The sequence below is a fragment of the Natator depressus genome, chromosome 7, assembly GCF_965152275.1.
Source record: "Natator depressus isolate rNatDep1 chromosome 7, rNatDep2.hap1, whole genome shotgun sequence".
In the NCBI taxonomy this organism is placed as follows: Eukaryota; Metazoa; Chordata; order Testudines; family Cheloniidae; genus Natator; species Natator depressus.
Window position 1 is genome coordinate 93772865 of NC_134240.1, and position 22533 is coordinate 93795397.

The 22533-nt window shown below is 38.6% G+C and overlaps 1 protein-coding gene across 1 annotated transcript; it reads left to right on the top strand.

Annotated features, from left to right (window-relative positions):
* Positions 1-8926: 8926 nt before the first annotated feature.
* Positions 8927-22167, top strand: ZNF518A (zinc finger protein 518A). Its single transcript, XM_074959100.1, has 3 exons — positions 8927-9037; positions 11502-11630; positions 14101-22167. The coding sequence occupies exon 3, from the start codon at positions 14225-14227 to the stop codon at positions 18881-18883; it is 4659 nt and encodes a 1552-aa protein (XP_074815201.1). The 5' UTR covers positions 8927-9037; positions 11502-11630; positions 14101-14224; the 3' UTR covers positions 18884-22167.
* The last annotated feature ends 366 nt before the right edge of the window (positions 22168-22533 follow it).

Consider the following 22533-nt stretch of genomic DNA (forward strand, 5'->3'; position numbering starts at 1 on the left):
TCTTTTGAAATAACTAGTAGGGGGACTATCAAGTGATTGGTAATGGGATATAATCAAGGGATTGGTAATGGGATATAGAGGTTTTTTCCCTCTAGGTTCCTAGATCAAATTTAGCCCAGTTAGTGACTGGAAATCGTTATCAACTGATGTCTATATGAAAAGAGTTTAAATTCAGTCTAGTTCCTTGAGGACAAAATGTCCCTATCATCACAAAAAACAACATCACGATTGATACTAGATGCCAAGCAGTGAATGGACATGGAAATGGCCATTGCCTTGGTGAGTGGTTACTCTAAATCAAGGACAAAGGTAAATTGCAGGATGGCCTTGGGAAGCTCAAACTCTGCTGCTGTCTCTGCCAAACCTGTTCTGTGGAGAGGACTTAGTTAAATACTAAACCAAAGACTCAAGGCGTGAGATGACACAAAAGGGTGAGAAAGATCATATGACTGTGTCAGAGCAATAGAATATTAAACGTTCTTGTAGACTGAGAATACCACTTTAAAAATCCATTTGAAATCTTATTAGGAAGCAGTGCAACAAATAACAAATGGATGAAATAAGAAAGCAAAGTTTTGTGCTGATTATTACCTTTGGTATGATGAACCATCTAGAGGTTTTTCAGGGTTTTTCAAATCTGGAGAAGCCTAATGGTGTGTGAGGGGAAAGAAAGTGCATTAGTCAATCTGCATTCTCCTGGTAGTGAAAATACATTTTCAATATTAGATTTAAGTGTCACTCAAAGGATGGTACGGGAACCAAGGTTACTATGAGCAGTGACCAGAATATAGGTGATTGGTATTAAAAGGGGAGAAAATAGAAGACAGAGGAAACAAGTAGTGCCAAATTCTGCACACAGATGTGCACACCCAGTTCCCACCAAGGTCAACAGGAATTGTTCATTCATTCCTGAAGGCAAAAATGTATCCCTTATGTCCTCTACCTACTTGATTTTCTATCCTTCTAACCATAGTCATCTACTTGGTTTGCAAAGTTGTATGTGTGTATCTGAGGGTAAAATGTGGTCACTTATGTCAAATACTCACATGGCCATCAGTCTTTGGGTCTGTATGCAGCACAAGGTAAAGAAATACTTTAAGTGCATACAGTACCTTTCATTGAAGGATCTCAAAGTACTTTACACCTACTAAAGTCTTACAAGACCTCTGTGAGGCGTAAGTGCATTAGGTTTTACAGATGGGTAAACTGAAGCACAGAGAGGTTCAGCAACTTGCCCCAAAACAGACTTAGGGTTAGGGGTGTCTTCATTATTCAAATGAACACTTGGATGGCAATGGCTTATGACAGTACTCAAAAGATGCCTATTCAAGTTGGTACGGCAGAGAGTTGTTATAGAGGTGGAAGCTAGAATGCAGCCATTAGCTAAACCAGAACCAGGGTCAGCAGGCTCAAATTATATGTTCTGCAGTGACAAAAGCTGCATGCAGTTTTGTAATTTCATCAGTTATGATTTAAAATAACCTGCTGATTTTAGTTTTTCCTGTTTGTATGTCTATAATTCTACTCCTATGAATTCTAGTAGGGAGAATTAATGCCAGCCTTGCTAAAGAAAATAAGACCAGTACTCAGGATGTATTTTGAAATGTTGCATCAGGAAGACATTTGTCAATTGTGTGTGGTTTCTTGTTCTTTAGTCTACTAAGGGTAAAATTCTCCTCCTAGGGTTGCATATCGTCCCACAGTTTAAGGATAGCTGTGCACAAGCAGACCTGTGGAACTAATTTCAAACCTTCTCTGGCTGCCCCTGAAATCTGGGTTTTAAAGACTATTCTCATTATTATTGATAGCATTTGTAGGATACCCATCACTGTTGGGGGTGGAAAAGTTTGGAGACCAAGATTTGACCTGCAGATAGTCGGTGTTCAAATGAAATATAGCTATCCACTTGGTCTTGGTTCAAGGGGCCTTCTCCCTGGCTGCCAAAAGCACATGGAGTTGGTATGCACATCCTTCTGCTGAATATACTGTATAAAGAATATCATCCTGAGACAAACACATTGTGAAACACACATTTGCATGGCCAAGGCATACATGGGACTCCACAAAGTCAGGCTTCTCAGCTGGCCCCATTGATGTCAAGGTGATTTTGGGCATTGACTTAAATGGGGCCAGGATTTCACCTGAGGAAATAGTTACAAATCCCCATTTGACACATAGAAGCTTTTGAAGAAGGGACATTTCTGCCATAGATCTCATGGAGAATTTTGCGTCAAGTACTGCTTCTCTATACTTCTGACAACATATACACTGAAATTTGTTAGTAAACACCTACACTAACTCTTTATAAATGCAGTGTAGTATATGGGAGGTGGTTAGATAATAAGGTGATGAAAGCTATATATAAAGCATTTGATGGGTGTGTCCAACATGCCTGAGATGCTTCCAATACATAAGGACATGGAAGATATATAGCACACATATCTGAAATATATTTACACTGAGCCAAATTTGGTCCTCAGTTATAGCCATTCAACTCATTAGCTTTTAGAAGGTTGTAAATGTGTAAATGAGAGCAGAATGTGGCTCAGTAGCTTCAGTGAAAAGGGGCTTGTATTTAGCTGTGACACTTTTGAGTATGTTTGCTAGACCTGAAGAAGAGCTCTGTGTAAGCTCAAAAACTTGTCTGTCTCACCAGTAGAAGTTGGTCCAATAAAAGATATTATCTCACTTACCTTGTCTCTTTAGTATAATCAAAACAGCTCAAGTGAGCATTTTTATTTCCAGAAGGAGACAGACAGGGTGCTCTTTTATATATATATATATATAGAGAGAGAGAGAGAGAGAGAGAGAGAGATGTTATGTTATATTATGCTGTAAAATGGCTAATAGAAAATTCCATTGTTATTGTTGGGGTAGAAAGAGTTTCAACATAATTTCATCTAAAAAGTTTAGCCAGAGTATATGTATTTAAAAAGATGGCTCCAAAACATTCAAAGGTGATTTATGTAGAACATGGAATCTGTGCCAAGTAGTCAGATTGTTAGATGGCTGCTTTCAATTGTTTTAAAATTACTTTTTCAAATAAAGAGTGTAGCATTATAGGTATACAATGCAAAGTAACTGCACAGTTCAAAGAAAACACACATTTGAGTCATCATTCTACTCTATGTAGTCACCTTACAAGGTCATACCTTACAAGATGCTCACTGTCTTCCTCATAATAAACAGTCCTTTATTAAAACCTTTCAGTAGGGCCTGCTGAGTACTTATCCATTAATTTCACATTAGGTTTGTTTACAGATAGCCCCAATTTATGCTAATAATTAAAACAAACTAAAAAGATGAGCCACTCAGAGGTCAGTTTCTTTATGAAGTACAGTGTACTTTTTTAACAACTGCACTTTTGTGGATGAGCTGTGGTTATTAGGAACACCCAATAAATAATTTCTCTAAGACAAACAGAATCCAGGAGACCAAAATGGTGTAGTGCAGAAACTCAGGTTATTCATAAAAGTAAAAAAACTACCTCTTGGTGAATAAACTGTTTTTGATTGGCTGAAGTAGCCTGTTTGTTGACTCAACCAATCAGAATGCACAATGATACAGTGAGCAACTGCCACTGATATAAAAATAAACATCTTGCTTTGGCCTCTGTATTTATTTATGATAAATGCCTCAACAGTTAAAATAGCAGGGGACCATAATCAAATGGCAATGCTGTTTTACCCCACTGATTTGTGATCTCTTAAATATACCAGTATTAATGCCTACTATACCCAATGATGTCTTTGTTAATATCAGGATGTCATTGCATTCTCGGAGTGATCTTGCCTTAACTGCTCATGCAATGACACTGTAATAGTAAAAGTGGTTGATATTTTAACTTTCTTTGTAGTTTTCATGGTGCCAGTCAGCATCAGACCCATCTAAGCCGACTCCTTTAATGTTGCAGGATTGTGGGTAATAGGTTTGAAACACTACGGAAGACAACCACAATATTGTCATAGTTTGTAGAAAAAAAGTTTGACTTAAAATTATGTTAAACTCAACACAAACTAGAGGTTCAACCAAGTCTAAGAACAGCAGTGGATCCAAAGAGCATTTGTGACCAATTTGTTTGGGCCTGATCCTGAAGATACTTATACATAGGAGTATCTTTTACTCATGTGAGTAGTCCCCTTTACGTCTCCATGTCAATGATAATACTCACATGAGTAGTTATTTATATGTATATTTATAGATCAGGTTCTTTAAAAAATCCAAAATACCCCACCATTTCAAATCTCAGTGTTGAATCTAGTCTCAGCTAACGCGATACCATAAATCAGCTCCAGATGAACAGTGTCGATGAAGAAATACAACATGCCACAGATTATCTAGAAGTTTAGCTATGGGATGAAAGCACAGCAGAAGACGTGAAATAATGCTATCAGTTTTAGCCAGACATATTCACTTATTAATTCAAGTATGGAGCACACTATCGATAACAATAATGCATTTCTTCTAAGATTCCTCAAAAAGAAGCTATTTCAGAATTAGGCAAGTGTATGTCAGGCAGACCCACAGGCAGTGTCATTAATGGGGATAAGTGGCTTTCTTATGAAAACATGGAGTCCTCCAATGTGATTTGTGTTGACCTCTTACCCCAGAAGTGACCTTCTTCAAACAACCCTCCAACCTCTCCAAGCTCCTCCTCCTCCTCTGCATCATCATCATCATCATCAGAAGTGAGCTCCCCACAGACCAGGACACACCAACTCAAAGTGACACCAGACCCTGCCAGAACAACAGATGCACAACCTACTGCTACTATAATCAGCACCTCCCATAGCACAACTTTCAAGATCCATGAGACTTACACATGCCTATCACAACATGTGGTGTACCTCATTCAGTGGATTAAATGCCCCAGTAAAAACTACATGGTGTGAAACCACACAATCATTGAGCTCTCGAATGAACTCACACAGAAAATGATAAAAGACAAAAACCCCACATCACCTATGGATGAACCCTTTTCACAAAGTGATCACTCTATATCTGAGCCTCATCCTCAAAGGAAACCTGCACCAGACAAGCCTGGAGCTTAAATTTATAATGTTGCTTCGCATGAAAAATCATGGTCTTAATAAAGACACTGGATTTATGGTTTATTACAACAATCTTTAGCCCACTAACCCCCCTTTTTGTCCTATGACTATAGCGGTGTTAACGGGCCACTTCACCTTGAATGGTCTCTTAAAATATGTGGTAACTACTTACAATAAACTATCTGTTTGATCTTAAGAACATACGAACCACCATACTGGGTCAGACCAAAGGTCTATATAACCCAGTATCCTATCTTCCGACAGTGGCCAATGCCAGGTGCCCCAGAGGGAATGAACAGAACAGGTAATCAAGTGAGCCATCCTCTGTTGCCCATTCCCAGCTTGTACTTAGCTATGACTCTCTGAATGCATTTCCCAGACCTGAAGAAGAGCTCTGTGTAGCTCGAAAGCTTGTCTCTCTCACCAACAAAAGCTGGTCCAATAAAAGATGGACTCTAGAGACACAGATGGCATTCTTTTATTACTGAGGGCTCTGCTCTGGTCCCACTCTGAAGCAGTCAATTAAGCAATGCAGAGGAGCAACAGTATACCACAAAAGACTGCTAGTTACTATTAATGAAACAAAAAGTCAGTGAGAATTTAGGTTGAATAAGGACTGTAGAATTGAACTTTAAATATTTTGTAAACCAAAACCATGTCTGAAAAATGATATACAGTAGGAATCAGTAGGCTCTCCCTCACACCATAAGTCTACAAAATACTTCATATATTCTAATAGTTTGTCATTGTAAAGCACCATCCATCTGAGAATCTTAAAGCATTTCACAAGCTTTAGTAAAGTAAGGCTCATAATATGTATTTGAGATATGGAAGTACAGCATCATTATCACTGTTCTACAAATGAGGAGGCTGAAGTTCAGTTTCTATGCCCTCCTAAATTTGGATTTGCGCATGAAAATTGAATAATGTGCAAATGCAAAACTGAGTGCATATGTGTTTGTGTGCACGTGTGTGTGTATAAATACTACCCCATAAAAGTAAAGCCCTAGTCTTTCACAAATGGCAAATAGCAAACATAGATCTTCCAATATAAAATGAAAGAAAATCTCCATTTTTGGATTCTAATCGATTGTGTATTTTGATGCACATTTTTGTGGAAATTCATGGTTGTAACATTTTAACTGCAATAATGCTTATTTGAAGTTCCACATTTAGCATAGGCATAAAAACACATAAAAGTGAATAAGAATACGATGACAGCAAAATATTCCAGAGATAAATGGACCTGCTTTTGGCTTTACACGACTACAGTTAATATAGCATATACAAAAGATTTTGCATATGGGGGTTTGTAGGAATATGCACTTTTTGACATGTTAAACTGGCACACCACAAACTTGACATGGCTTCCTCTCATTCTCATTTTAAAATCAGAAATGCAGGGACAATATATCAAGCTGTGATGACAATCTGAATGAGCGAAGTATAAAAAAATTATGGAAATTTGTAATGGCTTCTCTTAACACATGAACCCCACACAATATTATCCTCCATCTCCAAAGGAAGAAACTTTAAACATTGACTTAAATTGAATCCTCAGAGGACGTCTTCCTCCTTTTGATTAGTGAGACTTAATAACAGATATGGAGAACTTAGGCCTAGTCTACGCTTAAAAATTAGATTGATCTAGCTACATTGCTCAGAGCTGTGAAAAATTTTGCTCTCTCAGACGGGTGGATTACCTACATCAGATGTTCTCAAACTGTGGTCCACGGATAGTTCCCTCTAAGGTGTGCACCTCGGCAGGCGCACACGAGAGAATGAAGGGCTACCCACCTAATTAGGGAAGCCGCGCAGGCATGCCTGGACCCTGGAGAAGATGCATATGTAAGGTGAGGTGGTGGCCTCGGAGATAATAGGGGGTAGGTGACAGGGGGAAATGGGGTCTGAGGAGGGGGTGGGGGGAATTTGGGATGTGCAGGGCTGCAGTGGCCAGAGAAAGAGGCGACTTTCCCCAGCTCCAGGGCTGTGGCTGGTGGGGAGAGACAGCTCTCCAGCCCAGCCCCAGCTCAGGGCTGCCGCAGCGGGGGAGAGAGAGGGAACATCCATCACATTAGAAAGGTAAGACTACTGATATTAAAATATGAGTTGTTTGCTTTTATTTACAGAACAAAAAAATGTTAATTACTATTAAGGTTTTTTTTATATAGTGCTTTTATCCAAAGTGCTTTACAATACTTAGCTAATGGTACAAACAACATTTGGAAAGATCATTAAGTGGTCCGCTGAGACCCTCAGCAATTTTCAAGTGGTCCGCGAAAAAAAAAGTTTGAGAACCACTGACCTACATAGATGGAAAAACACCTTCCGTCAATGTAGAAAGTGTCTACTCTGCAGTGGCACAGCTGCAGTGCCATAGCTGTGCCACTGCACTGGTTGTAGTGTAGACATATTCTTAATTGAACTGCTCCCTTTGGGTTCAATCCTGTTCTCACTGCAGGCAATGCGCATTTCCCCACTGGAAACACCATCAGTCCTTTTTTACTCCTTCCTCTTGGCTTTGCACCCTCTTTCATGGCCTCCTCTATGTTTGGAACAGCATTCCTTTTCAGTGCCCTTTCTTCCTTCAAATCTCACTTCTTCTGCTAATCTTTCCTATATTTATCGTCATTGACCACACCTTTTTGCCTTCTTGCATTTGAATTTATTATATTGTATGTGTCTGAGACTGCAAATTCTTCAGACAGGGACCTTGACATTTGATATGTCTTGTAAAGCACCACAAACACAACACTCTACTAACATAATTGTTATGAAAATGGCAACTGTAGTTTAACCCTTATACATGGAACAGTCTCCCTCTTCTAGTAAAGTAAACAACTACTCTCTGGAGAAACATTTCTTCCACAGAATTTTTCAGCTTTGGTTGCTACATTACCTTGAGTGTATAAAATATCTTATCTCTGCCAGGTATTTCTAATGTGTGAGCTGCAAAGTCTCTATCTGCACTGGACTCCTTGAAGTAGCAACCATATCTTCCTCTATGTCTGCATGATGATGGGTACCTTGTCATTGTTCAGTGAATCTGAATGCAATGGGATGCATGTGTGTTTGTGTGAAGGAATTATAAACTTGCTAAATAAATAGTAATATTTGGTGAGAAAAAATAGAGATACAACTTTTCACTTCATTGAAGTACACTGGCCACAGAAAAGGTTCATTTTGGGGAATGGCAAACTGTTGCTACAAACCAGAGTTGGTTGGCGTGTATTGTGGGGAGGGGAGGGAAGGTGACCTTAGTTTGGATAAAGGAGGTGGCAGGTGACGGGTTAGTGCACATATAATCCATCAGGGTTAGGGCCCCGTTTCAAAAAGTCAAGGTCTGAGGCTCTGAAAGGGTCGTGTGTGTCTTTGTGTAGGGTGAGGAGTATGTACTTGGCTGGCAGAGTAGGGAGTGTGGGAGGTTGGTGCCCAGCAGCTGGGAGTCATGTATTATGTTCCCGTGCCATGCCCCCCCTTCCCAACCGCAGCCCCTCCAGTCACAGACAAGGAGAATAGGGTGACCAAACACCCCAATATTAGGTGCTTTGTCTTATATATGCAACTATACCCCCCTTCAAAAAGTGCCCTGATTTTTCACACTTGCTATCTGTCACCCTAAGAGGAGGAGGAAGAGGGAGGGTGTGTGGGACTGTCAATGCTGCTGCCTCATATATAGCAGGATCTCAGCCTTGCAGCTGCTGCAGTCAACATACAGCAGTCAGCACAGGGGCACGGGGGGCATCCAGGGCTCCTGGCACGCCCCCCAACTGGGGGCCTGGAGGGTCATCAGAACGCACTCCCCTCCTTGGGCCTCCTCGGCCTCCGTCCGTCTGCCCCAGGTGAAGCGCGTATCCCTCCGCCGCCGCCGCCACCACCCCCACCCCCCATTGCTGGGCTGGGCTCAGCTCGGCAGCCCTACAGTCCCCGGATGGAAACTGTTATGGCCGCCAATTGTGACTCGGAGGGCTATGGAGACGGGCAAGGTAAGTGGGCGCAGGGCACGGTCCCCCGTGGGCGGATGGGCTCCCGCGCGGCCCCGAGGGAGGGGGCTACGGCCCCGTGCACGGGAGGGGGCTGCGGCAAGCAGGGGGCGACTCCCTGGCGGGGCAGGAATCCGTCCTGCTGTAGGGCTGAGCCATCAAATAGTTCCGTGCGCCTCCCGCCATGAAAGTTTGTGGGGTGGCCCCAAGCTCCGGGTGGGTGGCGGGAGGCGAGGGGGGAGCAAGAGGGAAAGCGGCTGAGCCCGCTTCCGCGGGCACCAAGCGTGTCCCGTCGCCGCATGGCAGGGCGCCCAAGATCTGTGCCCGTGTATCCTTCCGCTTGGCTGAGGGGCCAGTAGAGTTCCCGCCTGGCAACTCTGCCGTCCCCGTGGGCAGCAGCAAAAGTTCTGTGTCCCCGCGCACCCCCCCGTCCCTGGGGCCCTGAAGCGGGGCAGCCAGGTGTGGGGGGCTGCCCAGCACTACCTAGGCTGATGGGGTCAGGCTGGGGAGAGGTGACTGTGGCTGGGGGGATCACTCACTGCCCATCAGGTGCCCTGTGTCTCACCACAATGTTTATCCCTAGAGTTGCCTGAAAGGCTTGAGTTAGTCTACAACGACGGATTCTCTTCTCAGTGCCCCAGAAAAGGGGCTCTCCCCCCAGCCCCACTTCTGCTTAGAGAGTCTTGTAGTAATGCCTTGTAATAGTTTAAAATGTACCACTGCAGTAGTTCATAAACACTAAACACACCTTTTTACACCTTGGGTTTTGTATTTCAGCCCTGTTTGTCCACCATATATGTGGATACACTCACACACATTCCATTTTTTTCCCTGAGAGCTGATACCCTAGACTAGAAAACCCTTCACAATGGTTTTATATCATACCATGAGTGGAGTAGTCAGCTGGTAGCCTTTACAAAGAACTACTTAATTGTGGTGCTTAGAGTGTCTAAAATGTGTACACTGTGCTGCGCTAATAGTATATTTAATGAAGCTTTTTATAGACTATTATAAATGTAGCTCAAGAAAGTAATTGTAGGTATGTTATGATGATTGCATAGCACTGTATTTCTAATATAAGATGCTTTTATAAATAATAACCTTTCTCAGTTAATGTCCATCTTAATTTAGTCTCAGATTTTTGTTCAAATTTAACAAGTTTCACTTTGTTTTAGTAAAATAAAGATATGAGAGCTCAAATATATTTTAACATCAGAGCCTATTTTTGTAAGCCCTTAAACATGTGCATATTCCTGTCAAAGTCAAAGATTTGCTTAAATGAGTGAAAGTTTGCAGATTTGACCAAAAATGTGAAAGTTATTTTTAAACTAGAAAATTTAAGGTACTGGAAACAAAATTTATGCAAAACTTTGACACTATTAATTGGCTGTAACCTTATTATATTTCAAATTTAATTTTTTCTCTTACTGTTTGATGAAAATTTACAAAATGTATAATAGTTGACATGGAGTTAAATTTGTGTACAAAGGGCTAATGTTTTTTATGTTCTAAATAAGAATAGTTAATTATCATCAGATTAAACTGGGTCATTTCTTCTTTGTATTCAATGGCTTGCTTTTGTTTTCACCTACATCATGTTTTAACAACACATTGGCAAACTGGAAGTCCTTCAAAACAAGATTGGGGCCTAGAAAAATCTAGAAACCGCTTACACATATGCTTAATGTTACTCAGATGAGTAAGTGTTTTCAAGATTTGGTCCTTACTCATAATATCAAATATAAAACTTGTAAATCCAGTTTTATTTTCAAATGGTTGTGAGTAGACTAGTTCCCTTTCCTTTCACGTCCCCCTTTTTCTTTTTAAAAAGCATTTTTTTTTTCAAAATCCTCCTGGAAAATAGTTGTATGACTTCTCCGAGGTTATTGGTGCAGATTCAAGAATCAATGGACTGAGCCCTGGTCTACACTGCAATCTTATGTTGGTGTAACAGCACAGTTATACTGACTGAACTCCTGGTGTAGAGAGCACTATGTCAACGGGAGGGCTTCTCCCTTCTTGGGAAGGTGGAAGCTTTCCTGTTGGCCTAGGTAGCATCCTCACAAAGTGCTACAGTGGCGCAGCTGCATCGCTGTAAATGTAGACAAGCTCTGTGGTACCAAATAGTGTTCTCTTTCTGTGGTTTGTTGACAACTATCATGTCTGGCTACTTGGTTACCAAAGTTATAGGCACCTTACAAGTACCCAAGGCATTGATGGGAGAGTACATTTTTGTTTTTTGATTGCCAACTATGTTAATTCCACTCATAGACTTATAGGTCATATCACAAATTACTCCATTCTTCTTGACAGAACAATATTTGTCATATAAGAGTTTGTCCCATCCTTCTTCTGGCTAAAAACACACAAAATGTCAGATTGTGAAGAATCTGTGCTTGTTTTTTTTTCTTTTCTTCAGAAATGCTTAAATTTACAGCTTTTAAAATCTCTCTCCTTTTATTTCCAGATCCTTCTCTTAAGTATTTCTCCTGACTGTGGCCTTTTCTGATCATTGTATTTTTATGCCTTTCATTCTTGTGGAAGAAAAATGTTGAAAAGGCAAATGAAGAATTGAAATCTAATCTTTCCCTTCTGAGTAAGTTCAATGTATGCCTATCTAAAACACACAAATTTCACTGGGCTTCTATTTTGTAAGTTTACTAGTTAAGAATTTTGTTTGTTGTGTGCGGAGCTACACTTAGAAAAAGTTTGCTATTATACAGTGAGGCAGTTTTATATTAGCATATGAATGTTAACTTGTATCTTGTGTGGTTAGTTAGTTTAAGTAGAATTTAACTTGGTTGGATATATCTGGCAAACACTTTGCCAAGAGCATCTGTGTTGTATCCAGTTAATGAAAGGTTGCCCAACTCAGGACCACACTGGTGCCACAGTAGGAACCTGAAGTTCACCTTTGCATAAAATACAGCAGACTGCCTTGATTTTTAATGCAAAGTGCAGTCTGTAGTTATTACCGGTCTCAGTATTCAGTATAATTCAGTCCAGTGTCATCTAAGCAGCTAGCTACTAGCATCAGGATGGAGCATGGCATGCTGGGACATATAATTTGAATGGGTTGCATCTTGTCTATTAATAATATCCAGCTACAGTGAAGAATTCTCCGCCATACTTTGTCACCCATGCTTTATTTGGGAGCTAGGTTATTTTCTCTACTTATATACCAGTACGTCAGTGGATCTTAGTGTTGACAAGAGGAAACATTAGTATATTTTTCTTTTAGTGACAAAAAAGTGTATATGCAGTGCCTCTGTGACGGCACAAAACAGAGTAATATCAGATGGACTAATCTTACACTTGTGAGTATAAACAGGAAATGTACAGTAGCTTATCTAAAAATAAAATTCCTCTTTTCTGTATGCCAGGTCATTGGTCTTAATTACCAAAGACTCCTAAGTGTGTGTGTTTTAAGAACACCAAATGTGTAATTTAAAACTTTGTGATTCACTTAACTGAGGAACACTGTTAGTTGAATTTTAATTCAGTCTAAAATATTGCTATTACTATCCTATAATAATAATATACAATATATTACTATTGAAAAGCTGTATAAAATACTGGAAAATGTTTTGCTCTTTATCATTTGGAAGACTTGTTTAGGAGTCCTAATAATACTTTTTAAAGGTGTACAATAAAGAATATGTGTAAAAATGTTTTTTGCCGTTCTTGCTCCTCTGATGTGTAAATAGAGCCTTGGCATTTTTGTCAGCTTCCATCTTGCTGCTTGATTTTAATGTGTTTAATATTGGGTCTTCTGTTGCTAGAGGACTATGATAAAATATTTGGAGAACTTCAGTTGCACTGTTGTCGGAGCCTATTACCTATACTATAGCTTTTGCATACCCCTAACCAAGAGGGAATGAAAAACTCATTCTTACAGTTTGAATGTTAACCAGTAAAATGATCTAAGATTCAGTATCCCCATCACCTTGTGTAGGTATGCGTGTGTGTGTGGGGGGGGGTACAGTATCTTGTGACTCTGCTACTCAAGCAACATCTCCAAAAATTTTGCTAAAGCACTCCAGAAAAGAGGGACATGAAGATATCATTTTTTCTAATGTTAAAAACCTAAACAGGAAGGAGAACTTTATAGATTATGAGGAAGCAGGGAAGGGCAACCCCCTTTTTTGTTTTGTTTTGCAGTTTACCTTTAAGGAGTGAAAATGATTTTCTGTGACAATCCATTGCACCTGATACTATGTTGCCATGTGGGAACCTTGTTTTCAAACATGGACTTGAGCTTCCAGACCGTATGCCAGTGAAACCTCTTGTGCTGCTTTGTATTGATATAGATTTTTTTGTCCACATCATTTGTAAAGTAAAACTTAAATCTGGCTATTCCCCAAGAATAGGTGATACTGGTTTCTGTTACACAACATTTAGCTACTAGTATGAGTAGTGAAAACTTAGCAAAAGTAGGGGCATTTTCATATTTTTATTAATGAAGTCAAATTTCACTGCATACTGTTTGAATTCATTCATAATACATTAGGTGCCATTTCATGACCCATGTCATAGTAAAGTTACAGTAATTATTTTCATGTGGATTGAATCCAGGGTTTATCTGTTCCTGAGTAAATAATAAAATCTGGATTAATAAAAAAGACACTCAGAAGTTCTGATGCTTACACAATATCAACATATATTTAAGACTTTTGTTTACAAAAAGCTATGTTGTGAGGAAAACAAAAAACATAAAGCTGTAGTTATAAACTGTTAAAGTGTATTTTTCTCTTTTGTCAATAGGTATAGCACATATAATTTTAAAATATTTGTGTATATATTTGAAAATATAATGCCCAAATGATCCAAAAAAGTTTCATAAAAATAAAGTTAATGTAGTTGTTGGAGAGAGGCTTTTTGTTTTTTGGATTGGTGCTGTTTCTCCTGGGTGCCACAGCAATACAAATATATAAAAGAAATAAACAGTTAAAAATATATTTAAAATGCTGGCTCATAAACTATGCTTTAAATAATTTTGTAAGGAGTATGTTACAATTGAATCAGCTTTTAAAAAGTAGCATTCACTGTGCTATTTTTAATTTCAGGGAAATTAAAATGGAGAAAGTCCTGGAACTCTGAAGATATTTCTGCATAACAGGCTTGTCTGCTGCACAAATTACAAAAACTCACAAGATCTCCCTAAAACAAAATAAGGAATATTTTAAAACCATGCCATCTGAAAAGGAACAAATTTTTTGTGATAAAAAGCCAACTACTTTACAAGATAATGATGCAAAGAAACTTTGTGTTTGTATTCCAGATAATGCTGTGGAAAAAGTATTGGTGAATGATACTAGAAGTGTAATGCCTCCACCGCTGATTTTAGATGTCAATCTTTCTTATGGACTGAAAAATGTGAAAATTGATTTGCCCAAAGTGAACATTCCAAATGAAGTGGTATTGAAACATGAAGTTGATAGATTCAGAAAATTATTTCAGTGTAAACAGCAAACTGCAAGAAAATCTTTAAGTCAAGAGAAAGTAAACGGAAATCATCTAAATTGTTCAGAGAGCTACAATTTGCAAAGTAAACCAGAAGTGCAGTTTGAAGAAGAGGGTTTGAAAACTTCAGCAAAGATACTGAATTTCACCTGTACAAAATGTAGAGACAAAATTAGATATAGCCCAAATGATCTACAGAAACACTTTCAACTGTTACACTATGGAGAGTTGCCTTCGTATCCTTGTGAAATGTGCAATTTTTCAGCCAATGACTTCCAGTTGTTTAAACAACATCGCCGCATCCATCGCAGCACTTTAGTAAAATGTGAGATTTGTAATGATGAGCATATATATACCCTGTTGGACTTGACAAAACACTTCACATCAAAGCATTGTATAAATGGCCATTTTCAATGTGAAAAGTGTGGGTTTTCTACCCGAGATGTGGGCACATTTGTTCAGCACATTCATAGACATAATGAAATCCAATATAAATGTGGTAAATGCCATCATGTCAGCTTTACAAAAGGGGAGTTTCAGGAGCATCTTCTTGTTCACACTGGTGCATTTCCTTTCAGTTGTCAGTATTGCAACTATAGTGCACCACGGAAGGATTACCTTTTAAAGCATGTAATAGCTTTGCATAGAGATCACTTATATGCAAAAGATAAACTGGAGAAAGATAAATGTGAAAAAAGAATAGTAAAGACTCCAGCAGGGCTCAAACTTATTTTGAGAAGGTACAAAACAGGAGCATCAAGGAAAGCACTTTGGAGACGGAAAAAGATTAACAATGCAAATGACAAAACTGAAGAGCAAAATGCACAAGTGCTTAGGAATTTGAATAAAATTCAACCCAAATCTGAAGAGCTAAACCAGTCTGTGAAGGAGCTGCATATGAATGAAGAAAAAGATAAAATTATACATAATGAAAAGCATAATCTGCAAGGTGGAACATTGTCGCCTATCACCATGCAATACAACAAAGCAGAAGATGGGTCAAGTTTTGGTTTGGGATTATTGAAAAATGCTGTTCATGGACCTACAGTTCTGATGGTGAAAAATAATAAAATATCTGTTCCAGCAAACTACAGTGCTAAATTTATGGGATTTAAGATGGTGGACGGAAAACAGCATATTGTAATAAAATTGTTGCCTACAAATAAACAGAACGTGTACTTATCGGGACAAAAATCTGATGCCTCAGCTGATTCTTTGCTACAAACTGCTGATACTTTTGGCTTGTCTTCAGGTGCTACATCACATGTAACTAATCATCAGACTCTGAAGAATAATTCTGTTCATCCATTAACCTCCACTCCATTTTCATTTTCTACTTCTTGTTCAGGAAAAGCAAAAGCAGAAAAACAAAATAATACTTTATCACATGGTAAGAATATTTCTCAGACTGTAGAATCTCCCACTGTAGTTATAGGAAAGAATGCAACTCATTTGCCAATGGAGCCTGGATCAACTGCACCTCCATATGACTTGGTGACAAAGGTTGGAACTAGGGGTAATGTTCTCTCATGGGAAAGTTGTATTGCTCACAGTCGTCCTCAGGTATTATCTCCCACAGTTACAAATACACTTCATTATGACCCCATGAAAATGCCCTTCCCTACTGAATTTAAAACACAAAATGGTGGAGTGAGCAATAACAGTGGACCTAATCATCTCTACTATCCATCAGCTGATTCATCTAACCAGGGACTACTGCCTTTTCATAATTACTCTAAAATAGACTCTTCAGATAATCCATGTAGCATTTGGATGCCAACAGATGACAAACCTAAAGACTTTATGTCCAGCAAAATGTTTCTTCTTCAAAACAGCTTGAGAAGTGACTCTACAGCCTCATTTTCACAGTCAGCGAGAGGCCTAAATCCTGAAAAATGTGTATCATCCCAGTTAAATATTAATTCAGTTTATGGACATGTAAACACTAAGAATAATTCTTTGTCTTCAAGAAACCAATCTAAATGTGCTATTGACAAACAGTGTTTTACAGAAAAATGGCATGGTGGTAGCAAACAGTATTTGGACACTAATATAAACCAAGTGTTTGAAAATGTAGCTGAGAAATCTAAAGCAGAAAATATTTCAGATTGTTCTAATTCATCCCTTATGCCTAAAATCACATCAGTTTTCTCATTACATAGTAAACAGGCATCCAATTATTTGTCACCTGAAGTAAACCAATTACTTCAAGACGTGCTAAAAGTAAAATCAACTACTCAGCAAGAATCTCACAATAAGTTAAATACATGCATAAAACTTCATTGTGATCAGTCATTTTCATGTCATCAGACAGACAGTAAAACTTTTACACACTTAAAGGACTCAACTGCATGTAGTTTAGCCAGTTCTTCTAATGTAGGTGTTCATATGTCTAAGAGAGAGTTGAACATGAAATGTAGCACAATAAGTGAAGGTATATGTTTTGGGAAAGAAAGACAGGCACCAATGACATCACTTGATGCAGAAGAAATGGATAAGTTATCTAGAACTGCGGGTGTTGGTACATTGCTTAAAACTCATACTGATGCAATCATAACACAGCAGTTGGTAAAAGATAGGATGCGATCTACAACCCAGAATCCTAGCGGCTTCTCACCAGTTCTTCCAGAACAGAAGAAAACACTTCTAGTTCAGTCACCTCCACCAGGATTTCTTGTACCTTTGCATCTTGCTAACCAACCAAGCTTACAAGTTGTTTCAGGAAAACCTCTCCCATCAGCAAGTTCATCAGATGTTCATTTGACTAAAAGCATACCTGCATCCTTCCTTTTAAATAAAGGACCTGGAATGATATTGACATTTAGTAACGGGACACTTGGTACAGTTACAAATGTCACTGGTAATAGCTCTCAGCTTTTAGGGAGAGTTGCATCTAAAGAGTATGGTAAAATAACAGTACCGACTTCAAAGATCGAATTGAAAAATGACAGAGTTAGAAGTGTAAGTAATTCCTCTGGTGTTAGCACTGCATCTGATGGGGCAGTAAGTGATTTGTCAAATAGCGTGCCATTCAAAGCACCTCTTTTAATTACAAATTCAGCTGATTCTTCTATGAAAGGAATTTCTTCTGAAAAAATGTTACCAGAACATCATCGCACAGTGTTTGGTTCCTTGGAGTCAGTAAAACAACAGGAGATTCCCCAGAAGCAGCCTGTTTATGCGCTTTTGCCTGATGGACGACAGGCAGTTTTTCTGAAATGTATGACGCCAAACAAGCCTGTGGTTCAGAAACATAATGTTGTTCAAGATAATGCTTATAATCAAAATTGTCAACCAAAGAAAACTGGAGCCATGCAACAAAAGCTTTTGCTGAAAGTTAAGACCTCTACTTCTGATGCAACTACTGATCTAAAACAATCAGTTAGCAACTCGGTGCCCTCACTACAATTGGATAAAATGCAGTCCTTTAAAAGTCCTGCACTAGGGCAGAAACAGACTATTCTTACTTCTAGTGATGCCTTATTTTTACCAGGTAGATTGATGCCAGCAAATCCCTTTTTGGCAGGCTCTAATTGTGTACTTCCTGTAGAACCTGTACATTCCACCAAGCCTACAGGGGCATGGTCGCAAAAGTGTTCAGTTAATTCTAGACAAGCAGTAATTGCTAACAAAGGGAATAGTTATGGTAGTCAAAAGTCCACGTGGAACACCAGAAACAAACTTTCAAAAGTCAAACCTCACTTAAAACAAACTGGTCATAAAAGTTCTGAAGCTGTGGTTTCACAAAGAAACAAGAATTCCAAACGAAAAACTAAGGATGATTTCCAGGAACCCCCTAGAAAGAAAATAATGTTGCACAGGAAGTGCAAAGAAAAGAATCAAACTGAAGTTGTTAGCAAATCAAGTGGCCCTTACAGACCAAGGGCATCAAAGGAAACTGTGAGGACTTTGAAACTACTTCCTTTTAATTCTAAACAACTTGTAAAATGTCCTCGGAGAAATCAGCCAGTTGTAGTACTGAACCATCCTGATGCAGACGTTCCAGAAGTTGTAAATGTAATGAAAACTATTGCTAAATTTAAAGGACATGTTCTTAAGGTCTCATTGTCAAAAAGAACTATTGATGCTCTTCTGGAACCGGCATACTGCAATACTTTGGACATTGCTACTGAGGATCTCTCTCGAAGGAGGCACAGGATGATAAAACCTGTTAGTCCTGTAAAAGAAAGATTTGTGTTAAAATTAACACTGAAAAAGACAAGCAAAAACAATTATCAGATTGTGAAAACTACCTCTGATAATACCTTGAAAGCTAACTTTAGCTGCTGGTTTTGTGGTAGGATATTTGACAATCAAGATAATTGGGTAGGGCATGGACAGAGACATTTGATGGAAGCTACCCGAGATTGGAATTCATTAGTATAATCTTGATTAGTGAAGAAAGCAAAAATTAAATACCTTGCAGTACTCATTTTAAAAAGAACCAAGTTGAATTATGATAGAGGGTATTTAGGTATGGTATATAAGTACAAAACAAAATTTTAAAATAATGCAAAATGATAGCATCAAATGTTGAGATACAACAAAGAACTGTGGGTTAGATATTGTATAACTAATTGCAATTACAGTACCATAAAACTTCAAATATTTTTTATTGCTATCATGTCCTATATTTTTATTATTCAATAGAATGAGTTCACAGGATTTTTGTTCTGTACATATTAAAAAACCTAAACATGTAAATATTTTTGTACTGCTCAGTTACTTGCTATAAATCATGCACAGAATTTTTTTCCCTTTTCAGTTCTGTGCATGCACTACTAAAACTGATTTAAAGGTTTTTCAACTACACACAGCTATTATCCATGGGTTTTTTGTTGTTTTTCAATTTGAATTGTTTTTGATTTTGCTTTTTCAGGGATTGAACACTATTGTTAGCAAGTGCCTAAAAGATGTGAAACAGTTTACATCATGTCAACTGTATAACCATAGGTCCAAATAGGACCATTTCCCCAATAGTTTCATTTAAACAAAGCCATATGTGAATGCTTTAAGCTGTATTGCTATGCACATGACACTTGTACTATTTCTGTGCAGTTTGTCTACTTTCTTAGTGAAGTATTTTTCATATAAATTAATAAAACATGTTACAATTGTGGTTAATACATTGAGCCTGAGAATGGAATCAGTTGGAAATATACAGTATATATTCATAATGTATATGGTGTTTAAGAATGGTGAACATTCCTAATCTGTATTGATTCTCATCAATATTAAATTGGCTATAACTGTGTTTACAGAATGATTTGTGAGAATTTATAGACATTTGTTTTCTAGCCCCAGTATACTACCCCCCTGTCACAAATCCCAAGGAAGTGGCAGCACGTAGTTGCACTGTCCTAGGACCAGAAATTGGATTATACTTTGCTCCAGGGAAAACAATCTGTTCCTATAGCTAGTGCAGATTGCTTTCGCTCTTTGCTTCCTCAACTGCACTGTCTGGTATTTTGGGAGGCCTAGACTTTGCCCACTCCCCACCCATCTGTATGGGGAGTAACTAGGGTGACCAGATGTCCCGATTTTATAGGGACAGTCCTGATTTTTGGGTCTGTTTCTTATATAGGCTCCTATTACCCCCCCACCCCGTCCCAATTTTTCACACTTGCTGTCTGGTCACCCTAGGGGTGACAGCCTTGCAAAGGCTGCTCTACCTCCTATTGCAGCTGGTAAATAGCAGTGGCTCATGGAGGCGATGGTATGATGGGATAACATGATTTTGGTAATTAAATATTCATGGTAAATAGGCCTAATGGCCTGTGATGGGATGTTAAATGGGGTGGGATCCGAGTTACCCAGGAAAGAATTTTCTGTAGTATCTGGCAGGTGAATCTTGCCCATATGCTCAGGGTTTAGCTGATCGCCATATTTGGGGTAGGGAAGGAATTTTCCTCCAGGGCAGATTGGAAGAGGCCCTGGAGGTTTTTTGCCTTCCTCTGTAGCATGGGGCATGGGTCGCTTGCTGGAGGATTCTCTGATCCTTGAAGTCTTTAAACCACAATTTGAGGACTTCAATAGCTCAGACATAGGTGAGAGGTTTTTCGCAGGAGTGGGTGGGTGAAATTCTGTGGCCTGCATTGTGCAGGAGGTCAGACTAGATGATCATAATGGTCCCTTCTGACCTTAGTATCTAGTATCTATGAAGGGAATAAGAGCGTTTATGCTCCCTTACTTTCCTATGTGGACTCACAGCCAGGATCACAATCTGACCCATAGAGATTACTATATTAAGGGCTGTATCCTGCAGCCCGTAGGGAGTCACTGGGAGTCTTGCATAAGGATTACAGAATTGTACTCTAAATGTCTGACTCACTTTTGAAATATTGCTGGAAATCTCAAATGGGTGAAATTCAGCTCTCAGCAAAGGATCTGCACATTTAAAACGTTGAGGCCTTAAGTTGAACATAGGTTCTCTGTGTTGGTTCTCTGTAGAAGGGTGAATGTCACTCTGACGTGAATATGGAGCCTGATTCTGTGTCCAGTGTACATAGTGGTAAACCTCTCATTGATGCCAATGGGAGCAAAACTAGACTAATGATTAAACTTCTATTTCATAAGGTGTAATAAGTGTTAGTATATTTTCTGTTTTAAAATGTCTCTTAAATGAATTGTTTTAATGTTTTTTAAATAGGGATTGGTACTTTATATCAGGAAAAGTATGTGCTTTCAACTTTTAAACACTCTTGTTAGAAATTTCCTCTTAAATTTTGCCTGCAAAAAAGTTTACCATTGACAGATTGCTAGATGCAAATAGTTTTATAACTGTCTTAATTTATATTTTCGTTGGCCAAGATTTTTTCAGAAATGTGTGCCTAAAGTTAAGCTCCAAACTTGTATTTAGGTCCCAAAATAAATGTCCTGTGTTTTTGTTTTTCCTCCAAAAAGTGCTGAGCATGTAGTGGCTCTAGTGACTGCTAAAACTTTTGTTCATCTTTGGCTTGTTTATTTTTTATGTGCAGTGTAGGTGTTTTTCTGCTGCATGAACAATGCCGACACCTACATTGGTGTGGGAGAATGGAAGTATGAAAAAATGTGTTTTGAAGGTGCTTAAGAGTGTGTGTTGCTTTGTTATGTAGAAGCAAAGCAGCAGTCTTCACTGGAAATGAAAATAAGCAATTTAGTGGTAGAAAACGTTGTAATTAATGACTTATGTCATTCATGAGGTGTTTTTACTTCAGCTCTGTAACAGACTGAGGATTCTAATAAATGGATATATAAGTGGATTTAGATTGAAACATGTATATTTGCATACACATATGGAGCAGCATTCCAGATCAAATATTTCATTCTTAAGTGTGAAATATTTTCCTTTCATGGTGAGATTTAAGCTTCATAATGAATTTGTCACACAATTTGTTAATTTTGAAAAACTTTTAATATACTGGGGAGAAAAGAAATGTTATGAGGCTCTTGCCTGGCTTTTTAACACTAATTTATGAAGAATCTACTACTTGGGCTACTTCTGTGTGGCTTGTGCTGCAGTGCAGCTAAGTGAGAGCATACATAGTAATGGCGATGTTAGCGCCCTGCTGCAGCAAAGCAACTCTCAAGCAGACTGAGGGGGGTATATGGATGTTTGTTGTAAATCTAAAATTCTGTCACTTTTGAAATTCATTCCTGTAATATTGACATTAAATTTTGATCCTTTATAAAACTCAGTATGATTTATCAATTTTATATCTCTGACTACTAATAAGCCAGTTACAAAAGACTCTTGAGGATTTACTTGTACCTTGACACATTCTTCTGCACCATCCAGAATTATATGGATGCAGTGATTGACTGTTGTAATATTGTAACAGTCTTAATTTTGGGGGGGAACTATATACACACACATACTGTCTGTATAAATTTTTCATAGGTATTCTGTGGCTGATAGTCTCGAAAATATTAGCTTCTTCAGAGTTAAAGCATTCAGCATGCATCTTTGTGTTACAACTGAAGGATCCTGTTAAGAGGTACTTCACTGGTACATAAAATGCATGTGTAAATATCTTTCTGAAAATTACTGGCAAGGG

What these genes read in the sequence shown, in the direction of transcription:
- ZNF518A (XM_074959100.1), top strand. Translation starts at nt 14,225, where the DNA reads ATGCCATCTGAAAAGGAACAAATTTTTTGTGATAAAAAGCCAACTACT.